A 21,834-nucleotide genomic window follows, 5' to 3' on the forward strand; every position below is an offset into this window, starting at 1 on the left:
TTCACAGTTCTCACTAGTGCTCTGCCTGCAACCTACTTTGCTGTTATTGTTCAGAATGAAAAGTTAAAAACCAGGCCACTTTGTAGTGCTTTGTGCTTTGAGAGGTAACACAGTGGACATGACTTTGAGGAGTTTGGTTCCATTTTGCTTTGTTGGCCGTGTTTCTTTTCTCAATGCTAAGAAAAAGCCCTGGGACTGGATAATAGATATTACCATTTCTGTAGAATTAAGGTGACTTCTGTGTGCATTGTTGTGGGATAGATATGCTAATAAATGATAGCAAGAATAATGTTTATCTCATGGTTGATTGATGTATCGCTGTGGTGTCTCAGCTGTAAACCACTTTAGCTGGGGAAAGATACCAATTGTTGTTTCCTTGATTCTAGTCTTCTCTCTTTAAATTGGAACAGCTGCAGTAGCACAGCTGGAGAGAGACCTCTGGTTAAATAGTTAGATGTCTTCAAATATAAGGGTGAAAGTTTCTCTTTTTTCCTGTGTACTACCATGATAACTGCACCAGCTTCTGAACTGAGAGTGTAGGAAAGAGTATCTATTAGCATAAATTCTTGGTTAGAAGCATAAGTGTGTGCTTAGGTTTTAGTTTGTTATTCTTGCTGCATTTCATTATTTTTGAAATGATGTCCAAAGGCCCCGGTCATCTGCAGCATTTTTATGACACTGATATTATTTTGCTGAACATCTGCAGGTGTGTGCATCTTTGTGGAGTTAATGATACCCATCTTTAATAAATCAAACAACATTTTGAATTTAGTGTCCCTGTGCCTTTATTAATTTAATAGGCCTAGTATTATATGGCTGTATAGCAGTTGCTATGGAAACTAGTTGGCTGTGACTGCAGAAGATTTGCTGAAAAGAAGGAAATATAAGATAAAGGGACCTAAATTAACTCTCCTGACAGAAAACTGAAGTCTCAACCACATTTAATGAATGTACCGTAAGATGAACACTTAGAGTGGAAAGCTGCATTGTTCTTTTGATGGCTAAATAACAAGTGAAAGTATGTCTCTGATACATTCTAAGCTGCTGTCTCTCTGCAGGCCAAATTTTGTAATTTCTTTAGATCAGGAATAAAGGGTAAGGAAAATAATTTTATTTTTAAGGTTCAACAAGATTATAGTTTGGCCTTTCATTATCCAAGTCCTTTAGCATTATTGAGTTAATTTCCTTTTCTGAATTTTAATGGATAAAACTAAGTGTTAACTATTACACATATTTTACTGCCCTTTTCTGGCTGCTTTTAGAGTAAATAGCAATTAATAGAGTGGGACAAGTTCCTTGAATCATGCAGCATTTTATCAGTAGAAGGATGTAAGGAACGAACCCTATTGTCTCAGGTGCACCCACTTAAAATGTGGATTATTTGCCACCAGAAAAACAAAGGCGCTTTTTCTATCTGTTGAAAGATACATTGTCCAGGATCCACTGTCCAAGATTCAAGCCAGACAAGTTTGAATTGTGTAATTCTTCAAGAAGGGATTACAGAAATGGTTGAAGTGCCATGAGTTTAATGTGAGTCTATTCCATTTAAGTTGAGGTAGTAAATTAAGGGAGACAATTCCAGGAAATGGCCTTTAGCATTGCTACTGTTATACAGGAAAAAATCAAATACATTTGGTAGTAGTATTTCTTGGATGAAACATTTTCTCTTAAATAGAAATGTATCAATTCTCTTACTGAATTTGACCGATAGGTATGAAATGGAACCTGTGTTTTGTGCATTTGTTGATTGGCAGATTGTGTAACATATGTAAATAAATGGTATGGAAAAAGCGTGAAGCTGGCAGTGAACAGTGAAAAAATATCGCTGAGGAAAGAAACCTGAGTGCCAAGTTCATCCCAGTATGGTCTAAGACACAAGGTATCTGATGCCTAAAAAGTGATGGTGGGAAGAAAGAAATTGAAGGCAAAAAGGTTTCTTTGATTTTTCTGAGAAATCAAAGCAATTGGGTTCATCAGTTTCAATTCAGTAAGACTGAACTAATTAATATAATTAATATAATTATAAAAAATTATAGGGGCAATAAGGCATGAGAAGTGACTCAGCAATTTTAGACAAGGTTTAATTGTTTAAGATGAAAGGAAGAAAATGTAAACAATTTGGAAGGAGGTCAGTTTTGTATATGGAAAGAAAACATACTGAGAAATGGATAATAGTTGTATTTTTGCTTATGTAGTGGAAAAGATGATTTAAAAAATAGGAAAAATAAAATATGTGTGTAAGGGAGTGGATTTGGAAAGATACTGAGGAAAGAGAGAGAGTATTAGTAAAGCTGGGAACACCTCTACAAAATTATTGTTGCATCAGCATTTTGAGTGCTCTGAGTATGAACAGATTGCATTGCAGAACTGAAGAAATACTCCAGTCAAGAAATACTCCAGTCCTGTTTTTGTGATTGTAGCAATGATGCCAGAGAGGAAAAGATACATTTGAGATAATGCTTCAGGAAAGAAGTATTTGTAGGAAAAAAAAATATGCACTAAAGGTTTATCTTCTGTGATTATGGATACTTCAGATGTTGTTACTCATGATAAAAGCTGATGTGTGCAGCTAGATCAATCTAAAATGTGTTTAATTACAATTATTTTCAGGAGCTGGAGTTGTTCTTTCCCTCCAGTGGAGGTTGTGGACCAGTCAGCAGTGCCAAATTCACAAACTGTACTTGTTGCATTATTAAGCCTCATGCTGTTAATGAAGGTAAGCAATGCAGATAGCAGAGGAGAAAGCAGTATGTGTCTATTGTATCCATGACCATTCTTGTGCTCTCTTTTTGGGAGAATGAGACTGTGTGAGCAAAGGGTGTAATTCACGTGCAAAAGCTTGCAGATACATTGTCTTTCATTTAGTATTTCTGCAGTTCATTTCCATGAAGAGTGAGTGGGTCATGTGCTTTCCATGCAGATACCTGTTCACTTCAGAATAAGAAGGGAGAGGTAAAAAAGATTAAAGCCTATGTGAGGTGTGACATATCTTATTGTGACAGCTTCCCATGTCCTTGCTTCTGTCTGCCCAGCACAGTCACCTGCTGGAGATTAGCATCCTCCCAAGAAAGTGAAAGCAGGACACCTGGCCATGATCCACAGCCCTCTGCTCAGGCAGTAGCACATCAGATCCAAATGACTCACAAAGGGAGATTTGTGGTGTTATGAATCTCTTTCTACTGAATGCAGTTGGGATGGAAAGTAGGAAAGGCTTGTTTATGAAAGTGAGCCAAAGACCTAAGGCATTTGGTGGATTCTGTGATGCTTTCTGTGCTGGAGATTGCCCTGGGAGTTTGCCATATGAGTATTGGGAATGTTTAATGTTCTGCTGTTACCATGCAAAAATAACCTCGCTTGTGTGTCCTGTACTTAGATCCAGGAGCATGTGTGGAGCAGTGAGTGCAGTAAAATATTTTGACTCAGGCACTGAAACAGTATTTTTGAATGCAGAATAAATATCGCCATGTGAGAGCATAAAGTTTTTTCTTAGTAAGATGCAGAGCACACTGCAACAGTCTAATCACTTCTTTGTGGTTAGCTTAAATGGAAAGAGCAGAAGTGGCTGGAGCAGTTTCCAGGCCTTTCACACCTCAGGTGGGATGTCTAGAGAGCTTGCTGAAATTAAAAAAGGCTTTCACAAGAAGGAGTTTTGTAGTTGCTACTGATAATGTGCCTGTTATCTCTTCCAGGCCTTGCATGGTATCTGCTGCTGATAAGTCTGCCATGCAGCAAAGACACAGCAATGTTGCTTTTACAGAAATATGGGCAGCAGCTGGGACTATGATTTTACCCAGCTACATGTTTGCAGAGGACAAACTTTTCTGTGGCAGGATTGTTAGAGTCCTTCATTTGACTGTAAAAATGGCAAAGTGGATGGCTTGGACTATTTTTTTTTTAGACGTAAGATAAAATTTCTATTACATATAAAGGTTCAGACTCAGGTTTTCTCTTCCTATTTTTAATCTTACTCATCTCTGTAGATTTCAGTGTGATGTCTGTTCCTTTTTTTTTCTGGAACTTCTCTGAATTTTTCTGAGTTGCCAGAAGACAAATTGTGACCCTATTTGCACATCCCTCTGGGTGTATGAGTGCCTGTAGGAGGGTGAGGGTGGTGAGGAGAGGAGGTATGAATGTATGTAAACAAAAAATGTGTGTGCACATCCAGCTTTGTAGAGTGAGTGCTGTTCTTAATGTACCCTATACAGTCCTTTTTCTCACAGCACAGAGGGCTGGAAAGTCAGAGGACAGCTGCCAAAAAGCAACTAAAATTTGAAAGACAAAAAGTGTACCTTGTGAGAGCATTCTCCCTCCATACAGCTGTAATTACTACCCTCAAAAACAAAGAGATCAGAATTGACTTCTCTAAGTCAATAGACTGTTTTAACACTCTGTTGTGGTTTAACCACAGCTGGCCACCAAACCCCACACAACCGCCCGCTCACTTCTCTGGGATCTGGGAGAGAATTGGAGGAGTAAAAGTGAGGAAACTCATGGGTTAAGATAAGGACAGTTTAATGGGTAAAGCAAAAGCTGCATACATAGTCAGGTAAGTAGAAACACAGCAGCTGGAGAGGAAAGGAAATCCTGTGTGGCCTTCAGGGGGAAAGGGTGTTTGGCAAAGCCAGAGGCATGGAAGGAAAATCACGTGAGTCAAAGCATCAGAGCATCTTCTGCGTTGGAATTTTGATTTGTGCTCTATAAATTTTCAGTATTGATATCTAAAAATAAACCTTTTTGCAATTTCCTATGCACTGCTGAGGCTTTGAACTTGGCTATCTAATTACCATGAATATAAGCTACTCATTACGTATTTACAATTACATAAAGTTTCACTTATGTACTTCAGTTTATATGGAGATCTAGTCTTTATTTCTGTAGAGACATTTGGCTGAATTAATGATTTGAATTTTGCTTTCTGGCCCTTTTCCCCAGTGTTTTTTTTTTCCTCCAGAATCTGTTGCATAACTGATTCTTAGAAGGAAAAATCTTCCTGGTTTTCTGTCCTAGAAGATGATTTGCTTTAATGGCAGCTGTAAACTAGGGTGCTTTTCAGGATATAATCTCTAGTTCATGCTGGTTAATTCTTGGGCACAATACTCTCTTAGGAAATGACTTTCATAGCTACAGGTGGTTTCTATCCAGTGATAAAGTAGAGGAAAGTTAGCACTGGTTTTATCTCTGGCCTTGCTGCCTCTTTCCTGATGGACATACAGAAGTGTCTGGTCCTAGGCAGCCACAGCAGCACAGTCCAGCCAACCACAGTGCCCAGGCACCTGAGAATTCCTGTAAGCAGGAGTGTCAGCATGTCTACCAGTCTGCAGAGGAACCCTGGCCTGGTAAATGGTCTTGGGGGACTAAGGTGAAATTTAACCTCAGCTGTCAAGAGTGCTCGTAATGCTGGCATCGCTGGCCCTCTAGGAGTGTGTGCCATGCATATCTCTTAAAGAAGTAAGGCCATAGCTATTGTGTCAGCTTGGTGTCAGCATAACATCTGTGGAGGATCAGAAAGGGGTAGGCCGTGGAAGGCAGTGTAGCCCAGAGCTCTGGACTAGACAGCTTTAGGGAGCTCCCTGGTGGCTGCTCCCAGTGGAGATGGAGAACTTCCCTGGCTGGCAGCAGTGAGGTGGTTGTATTTTAACTCTGAAGAGACTTTGCAGAGCAGTCCAATTCTTCTTCACTGAGAGCTAGAAGCAATCTGATGCAAAAGCAACCCGATGCTACTCCAGGCAAATTTGTTCTGACCAGGGCTGCATCAGGGAGACATGATGGGTTTATCCCCTCTAGAATCTGTTATCTGAATCTTCTCAGTGTCTTTCAGTTTCCTCCTCTTCTCCTGAGACCAGTTTTTAGTCAAGTAGGTTGGTAACTAGTAAGCACAGCTCTAGGATTGTATGGTTAAGTCATTTAACAATTTGAAGTTTTTAGTGTTCATCTGCGTCCTGTAATCCTCCTGCTTCTTGTGCTTCTGATACTTGAGACACAAGATCATAGTTGCAATCACATAAGCATTTTTTTTTGTAATTCCCCTCATGTTAGTAGATCTGGAGGTATTGGCACTAGTGCTCAGAAGCCAAACTTGTAAATTCACCACAATGGGTAAACATCAGTGTAATGCCCTTAGGAGAGTTATGATTTGACTGCTTTGTGAGCAGAAATAGCACCCTATAGATCACTGGGTGGGATTAACTTCCAGTATTTTTATGTGTAACAGTTTAGTCATGTTTGCTGTAGGAAGTAGACTTTGGTATTTCGTGACAGGTTTAAAGTTTCTTTGATGTGGCCTTTAGTTCTTCCTTGGAAAATTAGCAGGCGAAAAATTTTAAAATAGAGATGATCAGGCTGTAAAGACTGAGGTCAGAAGTGTGTAATGTGCCATCTGAAAAGGCTGCCTAGAGGAAAGGAAGCCTCTATGGTTTTGAGAGGTCCTAGGCATGAGACTGACTACCCAGACAGGTTTGCTCTCCTTGTATGTGTTAAGCTTGAGATTTTTTTCTAACGTATCTGCTAAATTAAATCCTTTTTCCTCTTAATTAAAAAAGATACAGTGCTGTCTTCCACAGTATTCTTCAACTAAAGAAAATTCAAATCTCGTAGAAAATAAAAGGAGCAGGAATACCTTCTTGCCAAGTGAAAAAGATACTGTGTGGAAATGTGGTTTTAGACCTGTTCTGAGTGGATGATAAAACTTAGACCTCTTCTATTTTAGCTTAGTAGCGAGTGGACAGCTTTAGAAAGTTGTAGAACTTTATATTCATTAACAAAATGTTGCATGACAGGAAATCATAAGAATCATATTTCCTTCTTTATGCAAAGGCAGAAAAATTCCAAGTGAGAGAATAGTTTGTAGCTCCAAAGACAAATCTAAATGTGACAAAAAGAATACCAAGGATGGTAGTTCAGTCTCGGGCAAGTACAGAAACAAAGTTTACTTATGTAGAATCTCAGGTGAATTTACTGTACAAGAGAGAGTGAGGAGAGGAGTGTAGAGCATGGGAATCCGGCATTGTAGTGGATTATCTGACTGCAGACAGCTGAAGGACTGTCCTGACACACAATACACTTGTTGCTCTTTGAAAGAGAGAAGGCATCACTATGAAAATGTTCAGTTCACCTCTGTATAATGCTAAGTGTACTTACATGTGTATAGTTAGGAAATTGAATAAGCTGGAAAAGAAAAAGAGGATGGTATAGTAGAGATACAAATCTATTATCACTCTTAGCACTACTTATCTATTTCATAGGTTTTTCTCAAGGCAATTTGTATTCATTAGATATAAAAACTCTGGAAATTGTTAGCTTTTTTTTTTTACCCTTTTAGGCATAAGTCTGAGTAATTAAGTATTTTTATTTTCAGGAGACCTAGAATTAGAATAGGATTTTCAGAAAACTGGCCTGAGAAAAAATGATGAGTGCAATTTTGTCATAAGTTATCTGAAAGTACATCTTCTGTCTGTGATAAGTGTGCAGATAATAGAAAGGTGAAGTGCAGATTCTGTGGAGTTTACCCCATTACAGGCAGAACCTTTCTTTGGATTTTGTCTACAAGACTGAGTGCCAAGTGGAAGGAATTATTTGTAGATAGAATGTGGAAGTGAAAAAAAGTAAATTGTGGAATGAACAAAAATCTTTGCAGATACTTCAGAGTGGATGGTTTGAGATGTGACCTCAGGGTATTCCCACATGCAACATGGCAATCTTAGTGCTGCAGTCATGTGAGGACTAACTAGTAAAACACTGCTTTCAGCTGCAGGCATTCTTTTGCAGACAGACTTGCCCAGGGAGGACAGGTATTTTATGTCAAATGAAATGCAGTTTGTTTCTTATGTTTTCCTTGAATATACTATGTAGGATGTTGAAGCATTTGGTGGTGTCTAGTGGTGCTGGGTTTTTTTTTTGGTTGGTTGGGTTTTTTTCTCTTTAGAGAAGCTAGAAAAAAGTAGTTAAAGTGAAAACAACCTACTTTGCCACTTCATCACTGTTTTTTAGGATAAAATAGATTTAGCTTTCGTGAAATCAGTCATCCATACGCTTCCATCTGTGTTGTTAATTCTTTGCTGTAATTGTAATGATGGATATTCCTTGCCGGGGATCTTTGGTTTTGAAACCAAACCCATAGTGTTTCTTGTTTTACTTCTGCCTAAAGTATTAGCACCTTGGCATTGGTTTCCCAGCTTAGACTGATTTTGGATTTCAATGACTACTGGGAAAGTGACATCTATTTTTTTGATGTATGAAAAATATATTTTGTATTTAAATAGATTTTGGTAGGGGAGGAGGTGAACTGAATTTAGAAATCCTTTCTGACAGTCTGAGACAGGAAGGAAGAGGAGGAGATACACTTCAGAGTACCAAACAAATCAAATGGCACATCCGATCCTTGCTGGAGCTCATAAGTATCCTACAAGTGGAAAAAATGTATTTGCTGCTGTATTCAGTAGACTTATAGTGGTGGTGTTCATATTACTGGAAATCATCTCTGTGCAGGGACGATGGTATTATTGTAAAAAAAAAACAACATTAGAAATGAGTGTTTACTACTGCATTTTGGGATTTTCACTTGTAAAGGGTTAGAGAAAAGTCAATTCTAAGCATGGACCAAGATAGTGAAACTTCTTTTCATACCAAGAAAAGAATTTCATTCTTTTCATCCTGATTAATCAGGAGTGTATAATTTCATTGAAATCACTCAGTGGTTGAGGGACATTTACCAGCATGTCTTTTGTGAAGGAAAATATGTTATATTGATCTCTGAATTCTCCAAGTATTCTTTTTCTAAAAGAAGGTAAAACAGTGAAAGATAGCCTAATTCACTTGGTTATCAGTGCCTTTGTGAAAGTTCTTTGCTATCAGGAAACCAGAATTTTCCTTTAGTGGAGTAAATTGTTTGTTTAGATCTTTACAACATAGGCATCTGCATAGCTTTAAATGTCTCCCTGAATGTAGGATTGGACATGAGCACATCAAATTAAAAGGGCTTTACAAACGAAGTCTTATCAGGCATCCTGGGCCAGTTCTTGTCAATATTGTCATTAATGGCTTGGATGGGTGAGTTTAGAGCATGCTTGCAATGTTCACACGTGGTATCACACAGAGTGCCGACTGAAATTTTGAAGGATGTGAACAGAATATTTCTGTGAACAGAACATCAGAACATTCATGATGAATTACAGAAATTGTGTGATGCAAAGATGATGAAACTGAGTATAAACTGCATAACACTACTGTGGAGAAGGGATAATAAATGCAAAGATATAAAATAAAGAACTGGCAGAGTGTCAGTGAAAAGTTTGAGAAATTGTTGGTTTAGTGATGAAAGAGGCACAATCTGTGTTCACTACGTACCCACTAGTTCTGCTTAATGAAAATCCAACTAATTTATCATATCCAATTTTTGGGCTCTCTGTTTTAAAAAGAACAGAAAAAGAGAGCAAAAGAATAAGACATTTAGCCAATGAAAGCTGTATGGGTTTAATTTATTTAACCTGAGATAGGTAGGACAGGGATATACAGCTTTCTCTAAGTACATTTACAAAATATGTGAATATTTACTAATTTAGCAGAAAGAAGATTTAATGTAATCATTAAGGAATACTTTGCAGTGTGTCACTGGCCTGATGTTTGGTGATGTAATGGAACCTGAAGTTACCAGAAATTTTTGGGAACATTTTAGAAAAATGAAAAAAATGTGACCATGCTTTATCTAACTCACTGTACCTTGAAGCAAAAGGTAAATATATTGAAGTCTCTTCTTTTACTACCCTTTTCAAATCAGAGTGTAAGGAGAAAGGCAAGATACTGGATCTGAAGACAGCCAAGGCACAGAATATAGGAATATGTGATAGTCTTTTGCCAAGTGGAAAATAATTACGGAGCTTATAGTGTATTTACTATTGTTCTAGGAGAGTGAGTTGTTGAACTTTCCAGATTGGAGGGGATCGCATGAAGATTTTAACCTCCAGAATTAATTTGACAGTGAAATAGTAGATTAAAGTTATTGTTTGTAATTATAGGCTAATGCACATTCTTTTCCTCCTCTTCACTAGCCTGGGAGGCTTTTGAGGTTCCCCTCTCCTTTGCTGGCCCAGAGTGTGTCACTCAGGAGACCCTCTGTCATTCCCTGGTGTGCCAAGAGCACAGGTGCAAAAATGACTTCATATCCTTTTTCACACAGTAGACAGTGGGGTTGGAAGACCAATAATTATAGATTATCACCATGACCAAACTTTTGGGAGTCTAAAAATGGTGTATTTATGCTGCATAGTAAAAATGTCTAGAGTTGTGTTATTCCTAAGTAGAAAAAGAAGAAAAGAGAGAGAAACCTTGTTCTTCAGGGTATAGGTTGACCAACTGATAGGAAGAAGTGCACTTTTTGAGAATGACATTTGTCATTTACTTACTGCCCAGTGTTTTCCAATGTTGTCTGAAACAAAGATTAGCAAGAACTTCAACTGAAATATATTGCAGGGGGGCCAACTCTAAATCCCACTTTTCCATCTTCTAGAGTTCAAAAAGGACATTGCTTGGAGTCAAGCCTGATTGTGATTCTCCGGAGTTTTGAAGTAGGACCTTACCACTTGGCAGTAAAGAATCAGATTATTTCATTATACTATGAAGCAAAATTGCGTTTCAAAATGTCAGAAAAAAACATTAAATTAAATTGCTCCTTATAGTTAGTGATATGTTAAGCACCCAGTACAAGTTACTTTTAGAAGTATATTACTGGATGAGGTGGATCATCAATCTGATCTGGCAGGTTTTGTATTCCTGTCAAAAAACCCCTGACGTTTAAGAGGAATTATTTTTAATTATTGGAAGGATTTAAAAAAAACGACATATGGAGGCTGAGATGAGGAATCTAGTTCTTGCCTTGATTTGAAAGCAGTCTGCTATCTTGCCGAATGAGCTTTTATCAGAGGAATGGCTAAATTAGGAAACAGGTCAAGAAGAAAGGGAAGAGAATGTAACATTCCTATTCCTAGGGCTGGTGGTTCATAGTGCACTGGGACTGAAAGGTCCCCAGTAGCACAGCTGCTGTGGCTCATTGATTAAAGTTAAAAGTGACTTGCATTAAACTGTTTTATTTTATCCCAATGCATAATTCTGCAAACAGTGGTAATACTTTTCAGTCCGATGTCTTCCCTGCTACTTTCTGTTTCTTAATGAAGGACAATTTTCAGATACTGTATGTTGTAAAGCAACCAAGTCATATAATATTAATGTAACTGATGAAGTCTTGATACTTTATCATTTTTCCTGATTAAAATATATTGGAAAATTATTTCTGTCTATATTGGAAAATTATTATGTCCTGTACTAGGTATGTAGTAATATAATGCTGCCCAGAAGACAAAAAATGTGTGCCTGAGCTCCCTTTCTTTCACTCTTCTTTCTTGGATTAGTGTTAAATTCCCTCAGTTGTATTTAGTAATGCTTGGGATTCTTTTGTGCTTTGAGACTGAAAATTTATCATAACTGGTGCCTAATCTGTGGCTTTGATTTGTGTTCTTACTGTAATCACATTTTAAACATCCACTGACCCTTTTTGAAGGGTCCTTAGAAAGTTGTTTTTTCACTACAGATTTGGATTTTAAAGTTGAAAAGAACTGTTGAAAGCTGCTGAAATGGCACTCTAATTAGCTCATATTTTCCTGAGCCTTATCTGCCCCCAAAGAAGAGGATATGTCCCAGTTCAATCATGCAACTAGCTGAAAGCCTCAGACAGATCCCAGGCTGAGCCTTGAGCTTGCATTCTTCTATTGCTTGGGGATTGCCTTTGTGCTTTTTGTTTCTATTTTGGTTCAGGTAGAATTTGAAAGGAAAGTGTCCCTAGGAGAAATGATACGTGGATTGCCTAAACTGGGACAAGGCAGAGCAAGTCACTGGATCTGTGGATCTGCGCTGCCACTGGCAACTTGCTTATGCTCCGCTGCCTCAATTTCCACATCCTGCAAGTGGAGCTAACATCCTGCTTCGCAAACATAAATGAAATCTCATGGCCTTTCTTCCTCAAGGCACTTCTAATTTTGTGGGTGAGATGTCTATCTGTCTGAATGGTGACTATAAGTCCTTTGGTTAAGCCTTTTGGATGTTGAAGACATGAGCAATCTGTCTGGAGCAACAAAGTGCTCTGCTGCTCTGATGAGTGAGAGTGAACTCAGAAATACAATGTAGAGGAAAATCTTGATAGATTTATCACAATTATTAAAGAAACCTTGTATTAAAGACCTTTATGCAAAATACCTTCCTACTTTCATTTCTATTGTTAAAGGAGACTATCTCCTCTCTACAGAAGAGATAGGTCTTAGTTCCTTCAGTAGAGAAACAGTCCAGAAAGCTAAATAGAGTCCCCCTTTTATTCTCTTATACATGGATTTTATTTATAGGTTGTAAAACTGCTGAAGACAAAAGTTCTGTAAAAAGCAGATCTCCATAATACCCCCTAAGTTGATGTATTTTAATTAGATGCTCGTTGGCTTAGAGTGCCTATGCAAGTTGCCCATTCTTGACTGATAAAGTGTAAAATGGATATCTGTCAGACAAAGCAGCTGTCTCTTATGTTTCTAATAGCTTTTTCCCTGCAAGTGAGAGTGACCATTTATCTGCCAGTGTCTTGTCTTCATCTTTGCTGGTTTCTGGTGAAGCAGTTGACCAGAGTGTTGTCTTTGAAGTTTGAGAATGAGGAAATGTTTATGCTGTGTCACATATTTAATTAGTTAATTAATTAAATTCATTTATTTATTCATTTCCTGAATGATTCCCAGCCAGTCACTTGATCTCTTTACAAACTGCCCATTTATCTCTGAAAACAAGACTGAAGGCTCACTGCCTCAGTGGAATCTGTGTGGAAGCATCTGAGCTGCTCAGCCTTTCCAGCAGAGTGGACAAAAAGAAATCAGAGCTCTGGGTTCTTTCTCTGATGTGGTCTTACATTTCCTGGGCAAACCTGTCCAACACCCTTCATTTTGCTGTTGCAATTTTATTTTTTTTTTAATCTTAAAAAATGGGTATTTTTTTTTTCCTCTGGGCTCACAGAAGTGAACTTTCACCAAAACATGGTGGAACAGTATAGTGGGACAGGAATTGTATTTGCCTCTGCTTGTTTCTATGTTCTATAAACACAAAGAGCTGCATGGACTGAGGATGCTCTGAAATCTCAGATATTCCCTTCAGTAGCTGGAAGATTTTTGGAAGAAATATGCAGTGTTTTGTAGAGGGAAAGCTTTTCTACACAAACCTTAGTATGAAAATACAGTAGCAAATACTTCAGAGACATGTTTGGTTTTTTTTTTCATTTTCATTTGTAAATACAATTTTGAAAGCCTTTCAACCCTCAGTGTCATTTACTCAGAGCTTCCACTGACCTTTTAATGTGGTAGGAAGCTCCCCAGTCCTATGCCACAGGTAGGCTGTATCTCAAGCATGCTATAACTTCCATACTAGCTTTGTTTTATTCTCATCTCCTAAATTTGTGCAGTGCTAAATATCCTGCAATTAAAAGACTACTTAATAAAAGGATCTGATGACCAGGAGTCACATCTGCTGTAATAATTCGTTACAGGGTATTCTTCTATGATTAATTCTTTTCTAGATAAATGTACAGTAATTTGTAGTTTCTCACAAATTGTACTAGAGGACAGGCATTTGTGTTCTATAAAAAAACAATGATTCTGTGAAATTCACTCATACAGAGTACTGTGCTTGGCTGCCATAATCCATAATCTCCAAAATTGCCTGATCTTATAGGCACGGGCAAATCTAAAATATACATCAGTGGAAAATCAGTGGTTCTTGTTTTGTGAAGTTCCATGTTTTGTTTTACAATATCAGTCAGTCTTTGAGGATGTGTTCTGGAGAGAAAAAGCAAGCAGTATCATCAGCAATAGCATATTTGTGAGCTGTAAACTTTGAAGGAATAGGTTACTTTGCACTAATGTGATTTTCCCATAGAAGACAAAAACTCCTGTGCTAGTTCATTGGCAACATTTGTTATCATCCTGCATTCTTTCTGGCTTAAAGTAGGACCTGCAAAAAGAAAAAGACAGCTGGTGCTCTGAATTGATGACTGATTAAGAATCAGTATTGCCAGTGGGTCTTCATTAAAAATATAAATCTTGGTCTTGGATCAACTGGGTGTTTTGCAGTTGATCTGAGAAAAGCAAAGGCTTCACTAATTACCTTTTTTGGTAGAAATGCTTTTCAGCAGCTGCATGGAGTTTAATTATTTGAAACCATCAATGTGTAAGCTCATATAGAACATAAAGTGTGTGAACTCAGCCCTGTTCTCTGCTTCCTCTCAAGCATTACACAAACACTGTTTTTTCCGTTTGAGAATAAGCAGTATATTGGCATAATACCTTTCAGTTGTAAAATCTGCTTTTTGACATTGAATACTGTATTTTCCATGTTTCTTCAGGGCTTTCTGGAAAGATTATAAAAGCCATCCTCAAGGAAGGATTTGAGATCTCAGCTTTGCAGATGGTAGGTTTCCTTTTGTTTGTTTTTATGATAAACAGAAGTTGGAGTAGTGCTGTATGCATGTCATAGCGGTGCACAGGTGTCTTCCTGCAGTATAAAACTCTTGTGCAGGCTGTAGCAGTGTTTTGGGATCAGCATTGTCCTGGTGATATTTGTATTTTAGTATCTGACTGATCAGATAATCTGTTTCTGTTTGCTTGGTGACCTTGAGCCAAGACACTTCACTTCCCTGTATCTGAGTTTCCCCATAGTTAGCAGGGGAGGTAATTATATCTGTCTCTTCCGGATCAATTTGAGATATGTACATTTACAAAATGTACTAGCTAAGATTAATTAAACTATTTTTAATATCCTTCCTTAATTTTTTTTAAAATATATATTTAGTATGAATTATGGGGAATGCTTTTAAAGGTACTTGAGGGATTTTGACACCCTGAATACCTCATCAGTTAAAGGGATTTGGCACAGAGATTGTTCCCAAGAGTCCTGCCCTTCAGTTGTGGTGAAAGTCTCAAGATCTGACATTCTCCTATCACTCAAATCCCTATCACAAATGAAGAATAGTGCCTTTCTTAGTGGGATCAGCCAATGCTACATTGTCTACTTGTATCTGATGTAGAAAAGGTACTGTGTGCTATGTTGCCTGTGCTATCAATAAGTTGCTGACATGCTTCATATTACAGTAGTAAAGCCATTCCTTTTACCTAGTAAAAGTTAGAGGATTCTGAATGTTTGCTGGTTAAGAATGGCTGTCTATGTATTCCTGTTGTTTAATATAGACTGGCTAACATTTTGGTTTTTTAGTTTAACATGGAGCGTCCAAATGTGGAAGAATTTTATGAGATTTACAAAGGCGTTGTCCCTGAATACCTGGTAAGCCTAAGTTTAACAAGAATCTGTTTAAAAATAAAATATGCTCAAGTGAGGAAATTACCACATTTCTTATTGCTTGGGATTGTGATGTGGTTTCTTTTGTTGAACAGTTCTAGTCTGTTCTCAAATAAATTAATTCATTGTGAGAATTGTGTTATGTGTGTCATAATCTAACACAGTCTTTAATGGAAATTGTTCAGCCAAGGAATTTGTAAAATACAACAGAGTCATGTCCCCAGCTTCCCCCAGAAAAGTTATTTTATTGATGTTGAACTATGAGACTCTTCACACCTGCATCTTTATTTGATTGGATATTGTAAGAGTGGCTTGGACCAAAATACATATTTATAATTTTATTTACAATGAGGCTGCTGTGTTGGAGGCTATCCTAATGGCATCTTGAACTATTCTTTGGTCTATTTGTCATATATAAGTCATTTGACTTATATATAAGTCAATCTGACTTTCATAAATATTCAGAAAATTTAAGAAGTTTGAGATATGCTGTAATCCCAGTGGACATCTGAGACTCTCTACAATGTTATGATTTCTTGTACTGTCACGTAAAACTTCCTGACTGCAGATAGAACAATGGGAATACAAGAAGATGAGCTTGTAGTTCTGGATCACCTTCTCCCAGAGGATTTTGGTTCATTTTACTCATAGTAATTTTTACGTTACTGTGTAATTTACTCATAGTAATGAGTTTAGCTTCACTGCTATGCTATTATGTTGCAAATTATCCTTAATTTTTAAATGGTTACATTATTGTAAGTTTTCTACATATTTACTAATATTACTCTGAAAATGAAATTTTTATTATTTTTTCCTCCTTTATGATTGTTCAGTCTAACTTATTTCAACAGGGTTTGTAGATTTGTCTTTAAATGGGTTAGGAATGCTGTTAATTCACTCTCAGATTGGGGAATACTCATAAGGCATCCTCTGAACATCATTTTTGACAAGTACCAAAGGGAGATTGGACAGGCATACTTGTGAGTATGTGGCAGAATTTAAAAACTGAAGTATCTGACCAGTATTTCAGGGTCTGAGGAGTCCTGTAGTGCTGCAAAAGTCTCTGCTTTGAACAAAATGTGAAATTCTCTGCCATTGTCTGCAGCTCTTGGGCTGCACAATCTCTAATCCTCTAACAAGTTGTAAATTTTAGTTATATAATTTAATTGGAGAGTTACTCAGAGGGGAAGGTGGCATTTAAACAAGGTAAGTCAATAAATAAAATGCATTGTAGGTGATGTCAAGAAAAGTGAGAATTTGGGGCTCCATCCTGCAGGTTATATGTGCTGGATTGACTCAGTTGAAAAGAAATCAAATTCATATTTTCATGCATTCAATATCTGAAAAGTAGGAAAACATAGAAAAGCTAATCATGATGGTAAAGGGTTTTGGAGAAGGCACACATGGGAACAGCAATGGATATTGCAGTGCAGTCAAATAGGAAAGTGTGTTACAAAATAGGATATTGGAGAAAGAATATGACCACTTCTATATGTGATTCAGAACCATCTGTTTTGATCTAAATTTTATTTATCATTCCAAAATAACTCAGCAGAAAAGATACTAGTATCCAGAAATCATCTTAAAAAACTGTAGTTCCATTTCTTCTGGTTATTTCTTGTCAGTCAGATAAAGGTTTGACATTGTATTTAAAGTATTCTGGGAAAAGAGAAAGCTGTACAATTGCCCAGAATTTTAGCTTTGTTAGTATCTCCTATATGGGATTTTACATACTGTTGCTTAGTTTTTGTGCTGTTTTGCTTTTATTTCCTACTCTAGCCAGAATAGAAAATGGGGAAAAAGAAGTGAGATTATTTCAGCTCAGAATCCACTTTGTTAACCAAAAATCCTTGAGCTTGATCCACCTCCAGGAATGGTTCTGGCTGACCACAAACCATGCTATTTGATGAATAAACTATTTGCCAGAGAAAATTTGATGTAGCTGTAATAGGTGCCTCACCAGACAAATGTTGTCTGCTATTTAGACTCAGCTCTGGACTTGATGAGGCTGTGTAAGTAGATCAGACTTGTCTGACATAGAGCCACCTGCCTTTGTGCTGTACATGGTGGCATCTGGTCTTCAGGTCTCAGCTCTGTGCAGTAACAAAGGAGTCAGGAGTCACTTTGGTCATGTTGCTCACTGTTGCTGGTGGGATCTTTGTGCTGAGACAGAAACAATAAAAGTGGGAGGAACTGTTTACTGTTTCTTAGCAGAATAAAATACGTGCCTCTTTGACCTGTTCTGAACAGAGGATCTGTTAGTGATAAAACAGTTTTTGGAATTAAAATATTTATTTATGTTGTAGAGCATGAAGCTAGTCTGCACTCCTTTCATGTCCTTAAGGAAGACTTCTACCTAAATTTCCTAGGATCTGGTTGATGATAGAGGCACTAGATAAAATTCAGAGAGGCACTAGATAAAATTCACACGTTCTCAGTATGGAATCCAGTATGAGGATAGTAGCTTTTGCAGCAGTGCTACTTTACTCGGAGTCATTGTGTATTTCTTTTCTGTCAGAATTCATAGAAGGAAGAGAAGGATTTAGTTGTAGTTTTCCTTCTGCTCTTTCATCCACTCTGTATGCTTTGCCATGGTTCATCTTTGATTTGCCTGTGGCTGGGCATGATTGCAGAACCTTGTTAGTCCTTACCTATCCTCTCTTACTTTCTGTGCATGTCTTGCCCTTTCGTCTTTCCTCGTTGGTTTTGATTCCTTTAATTGTCTTTATTTGTTTTAAACTTGTCTGTCCAGATTTCTAGACAACTATGCAATTATAAGGCCATGATTTAAAAAAGGAAGTCAGACTAGAACATCAAAATAGATTCTTTCTGCTTGTAAAACCCATACCTCTAATTAACAAACTCCAAATTGGCACTAATGCCCAGGGTTATTTTGAGCTTATGAAAACTAAGACCCATCTTCATCACCCACACAGAACTCACAATGTCTCTTTACTCTCCTGGAGACTCCAGGGAAACAGATGATTTCACCATTACTGAGATCCTGGTATTAGTACATCACAAGAATATTGCCAGACCCTTTCCCTAACAGGAAAGGGGAACAGGCACAGATACTGTTGGGTTGTGTGTTTCAGTTTCTGTAGTAACCTGTGAGGAAAAGACAGAGAGAACCAAAAGGCCAGGAGACATTTTAATGACTTAAAGGCATCAAATGAGTGTATATTTAAAAACATATAGGCTGTGTACTGTGCTTCTGGTAGGGAACACTGCAAAGTACATTGCTGCCTGTGGAACTGGCTGAACATAGCGTGATTTTTCAGGTTTAAAACCCAGCAAAGTACATTCCAGTGATTTAGTCTAGTTTGACAAGTTATGAGATACTACCTTGGAATCTAGGTCCAAATCAATTAAGGATGTACCTACAAAAGAATTTAAGGTATTGTGGATGCAGTTATATGCTATTCAGAATCCTGTTGAAGCTGAATAACCAATTTTTCTCAATTTCCACCTTCTAAACCAAGTAGCAAAATGGAAAACATTTCTTTTGTGGTGAGTACTAATGGTATCTGTTTAGTGTCCTCACTTTCCTAAATGCATGTTTCTTAATTGTTCGTGTCCTGTAAGTTTGGGCCTTGTTTTGGGGAGAAATGCAACCCTTGCTGAAACCCAAAGAGTTCAAGTTTTTTTCTGTCTTCTTTCTCTTCCAGGAGATGGTTTCAGAGTTGTGTTCAGGCCCTTGCATAGCAATGGAGATTAGACAGTTCGATCCTTCAAAAGTGTTCAGAGACTTCTGTGGTCCTTCTGACCCTGTAAGTACTTTCTTGAGTGATAAATAAAGCATAAAAAATTGATGTGCTAAGTGAATTAAAATGTCAAAGTGTGGTATAGCTGCCACATGCCTGCTGCATTCATTAGAAATATGTCAGTATTACCTTATTATAAGAGGTCAAAAACTGACCTTGGTGGACTAATTTGCAAATCCTTTAGTAACCCTTCTGTTCTTACCTAAACCAGATTATAAAATACTGTGATGACATTTATGTGAAAGGAAAGCTATCTAGGCAAAAATCTCTGTTTAAGAATTCACAAATACAAGAATGCAAAGCTTCAGAGCCCTGGAATGAACAGTTATTTCTTGTGGATGCTAGTGTGATCACTTGTTAATTCAGTTCAGTCTGTGGCATTCTCCTAAGATGAAACTGAAAGGAGAATAGGTTCCTTTGATTTTTAGAAGGAAGCAAACAAAAAAAAGTGTCAAAGTTCTCATACCTGTTTGCTGCTAGCTTTTGTTTTTCATTTATTGAGGTGTATAATTACATGTGTGTAATACTGTGTGCAATTTGAAGACAGGTGTAAGTACTGTCTCAAAAAGTTTGCAGATTTCTGTTAAATAGTGAAGGCCGCTCTACACACAAGAAGGATGAGGTGAAAGGCACAATGGGGGCAGTGAAGTCAGGGCTTGTATGTTTTTCTTGTTACTATTTAATGTTTTAGTGGCAGACTTGAGGCAAGTCACTAATCTTCTTGGAAAATAATCACACAAATGAATGTTTAAAGGGGAGAACAAGTTATTCAGGATGTTTTTCTTCAGATACAGAGTTTTCATTATAGAAAGTACAGATTAAAGGCATTATCCAAAATTTTATTGCCTTTTCTGTTTGGTAGCATTCAAATATTTCCCTACTGGGTTAGCCTCTTGTAAACAGAGCATAAGCCATTTATCTGACTTAGTTTTAACTGTAGGATGGTATATCAGTAGTGTACACAATATAGTGGTCTCAGTTTCATTTCAAATTCCATGTTTAAGGTTACTGATCTTTAAAACATTCAAAGATACAGTCATTTTATTTGGGCCTATTACGTCCTTTTCATGTGTCTGCTTGTTTAATACCTGATAAATTAAAATCAACGTATGCTTGCAAACATCACAGTGACTTTTATTTATGAAAGACAATTGTTTCTATATAAGGGGAATTTCATTGGTTTTCCTTACTCACATGAAAAACTGTAATAAATATGCAATGTGTGTAAGCAGCTATTGATGAGCTGAGGAACTGAGGGATGTATAAACTGATGGGTTTACTGGGTAACAGAAGAAAACCACAGAGGAGGGAACTAATTTCCTGTCTCCCAGATCTCTTGCTCCTCAGTGACCTAGTGATGCTGTTTGTGTTTCCCTGGTAATGGTTTCAGGTCTGACTTGTGAAGTGAAAATGAGTACCTGCCTGCTTCTAGTGGAAGCACAGGCTGTAAGTTTTGGACGCTGACTTCAGAGCAGTTCCGCTAATGGTATGTTTGAAAGACAGGCAACTGTGTTATATTTCTCTGCACTGTTTTCTGTATAAATTGCAAATTAATTGATTCACCAAGCACATAAAGCCTATGTACAGTAACTGCAGAAGCTCTCAAGACTAATCATTGCCTGAAGTTATCTGTCTCTTCAGACGGTGTTTGTAGCTTGTCCCCAAGGACAAAGGGGCTAAGGTATCTTGACTTTGTCATTCCCAACTGGAATTGCCAGAGAAGCTTGCACCTGTGCTTTGTGGTTACAATATTTGTCTAAAATAGGAGCAGCAGAAACCATAACAGCAGTTTCATTACCGAAAGAGGTTATATGCAGACCATGAAGATAATTTGGACTTGATTGATATTCTAGTGGTTAAGGAACATCTAAGTGTCATGCAAATAGTGCATTATCATTGAGAGATCTGGATCTCTTTATAGCTTGTCTTTTTACATATGCTAGATTCTGACGTGTGTGCATGGACTCATTTGGGTCACTTTTGCTCCTGTTAAAGAGTACCTTATCTGCCACTGAAATCACTGTCATTGCTTTCAAGGCAAAGTGCTATTTGAAGTGAGTGAAGGTGTTGGAATTTGACTTATATAATGAATCTTTGCCAATCACCTGTTCTGTTAATTATATCTTAAATACATAACAAATGTAATAATTTGTGGCACATCAGATATCTAAACCGGGTGTGAATGTTAACAGCCCTTTCAGTCTGTTCTTGGTTTTACAGGATGTTTAGGGCTCAAGAAAGAATTAGAATTCTTCTATTTTGAGGATTAGACTTTATTAAGATAACAATTTATAACAAGTGTATAAATGCTATTCACTGGAACTCTGGGCTATTTTCTATAAGTGGGTAATAGTTTGTTAGCACTGCAGGTCAGTAAAGCTCTCTGCCAAAAATACCCTTCATTATAAACCACCTTATAAATAATTTATTAAAACCTCCTCTGTGGTAGTAGGGAAGACAACTAAACAAAAAAACTTGTTTGAGCCTCTTGGTAGTCATGTGTGAAGACCCTATTGGACCTGGAAAGCAGGCGATGGAATCAAGATACTTCTCTGGAAAGAACTGTGCTGAACATGCTCATTCCCAAAATTACTGTGGTCTGATTGAAGGGTTCAGTGTGGCAGATTTCTGGCTTGTAGAACACTTGTCCCCAGTAGATAGTACATGCAGTAGGATATATGCCTTTCTGCAGATCCTGCTGCTCCTT

At 37.5% G+C, this 21,834-nt stretch overlaps 1 protein-coding gene across 4 annotated transcripts in view; it reads left to right on the forward strand.

Annotated features, from left to right (window-relative positions):
• Positions 1-21,834, forward strand: part of NME7 (NME/NM23 family member 7) — an 88,278-nt gene that overhangs the window by 33,290 nt on the left and 33,154 nt on the right. For all 4 annotated transcript variants that reach the window (XM_071433374.1, XM_071433373.1, XM_071433371.1 and 1 more), the window contains 4 exons: positions 2,611-2,716; positions 14,414-14,478; positions 15,280-15,348; positions 19,032-19,133. In XM_071433374.1, coding sequence (XP_071289475.1) covers positions 2,611-2,716; positions 14,414-14,478; positions 15,280-15,348; positions 19,032-19,133 — 342 coding nt within the window. The remainder of the gene's footprint in view (positions 1-2,610; positions 2,717-14,413; positions 14,479-15,279; positions 15,349-19,031; positions 19,134-21,834) is intronic.

Source organism: Agelaius tricolor, unplaced genomic scaffold (assembly GCF_023055355.1).
Source record: "Agelaius tricolor isolate 1412-34295 unplaced genomic scaffold, bAgeTri1.0.p SCAF_9, whole genome shotgun sequence".
In the NCBI taxonomy this organism is placed as follows: domain Eukaryota; kingdom Metazoa; phylum Chordata; class Aves; order Passeriformes; family Icteridae; genus Agelaius; species Agelaius tricolor.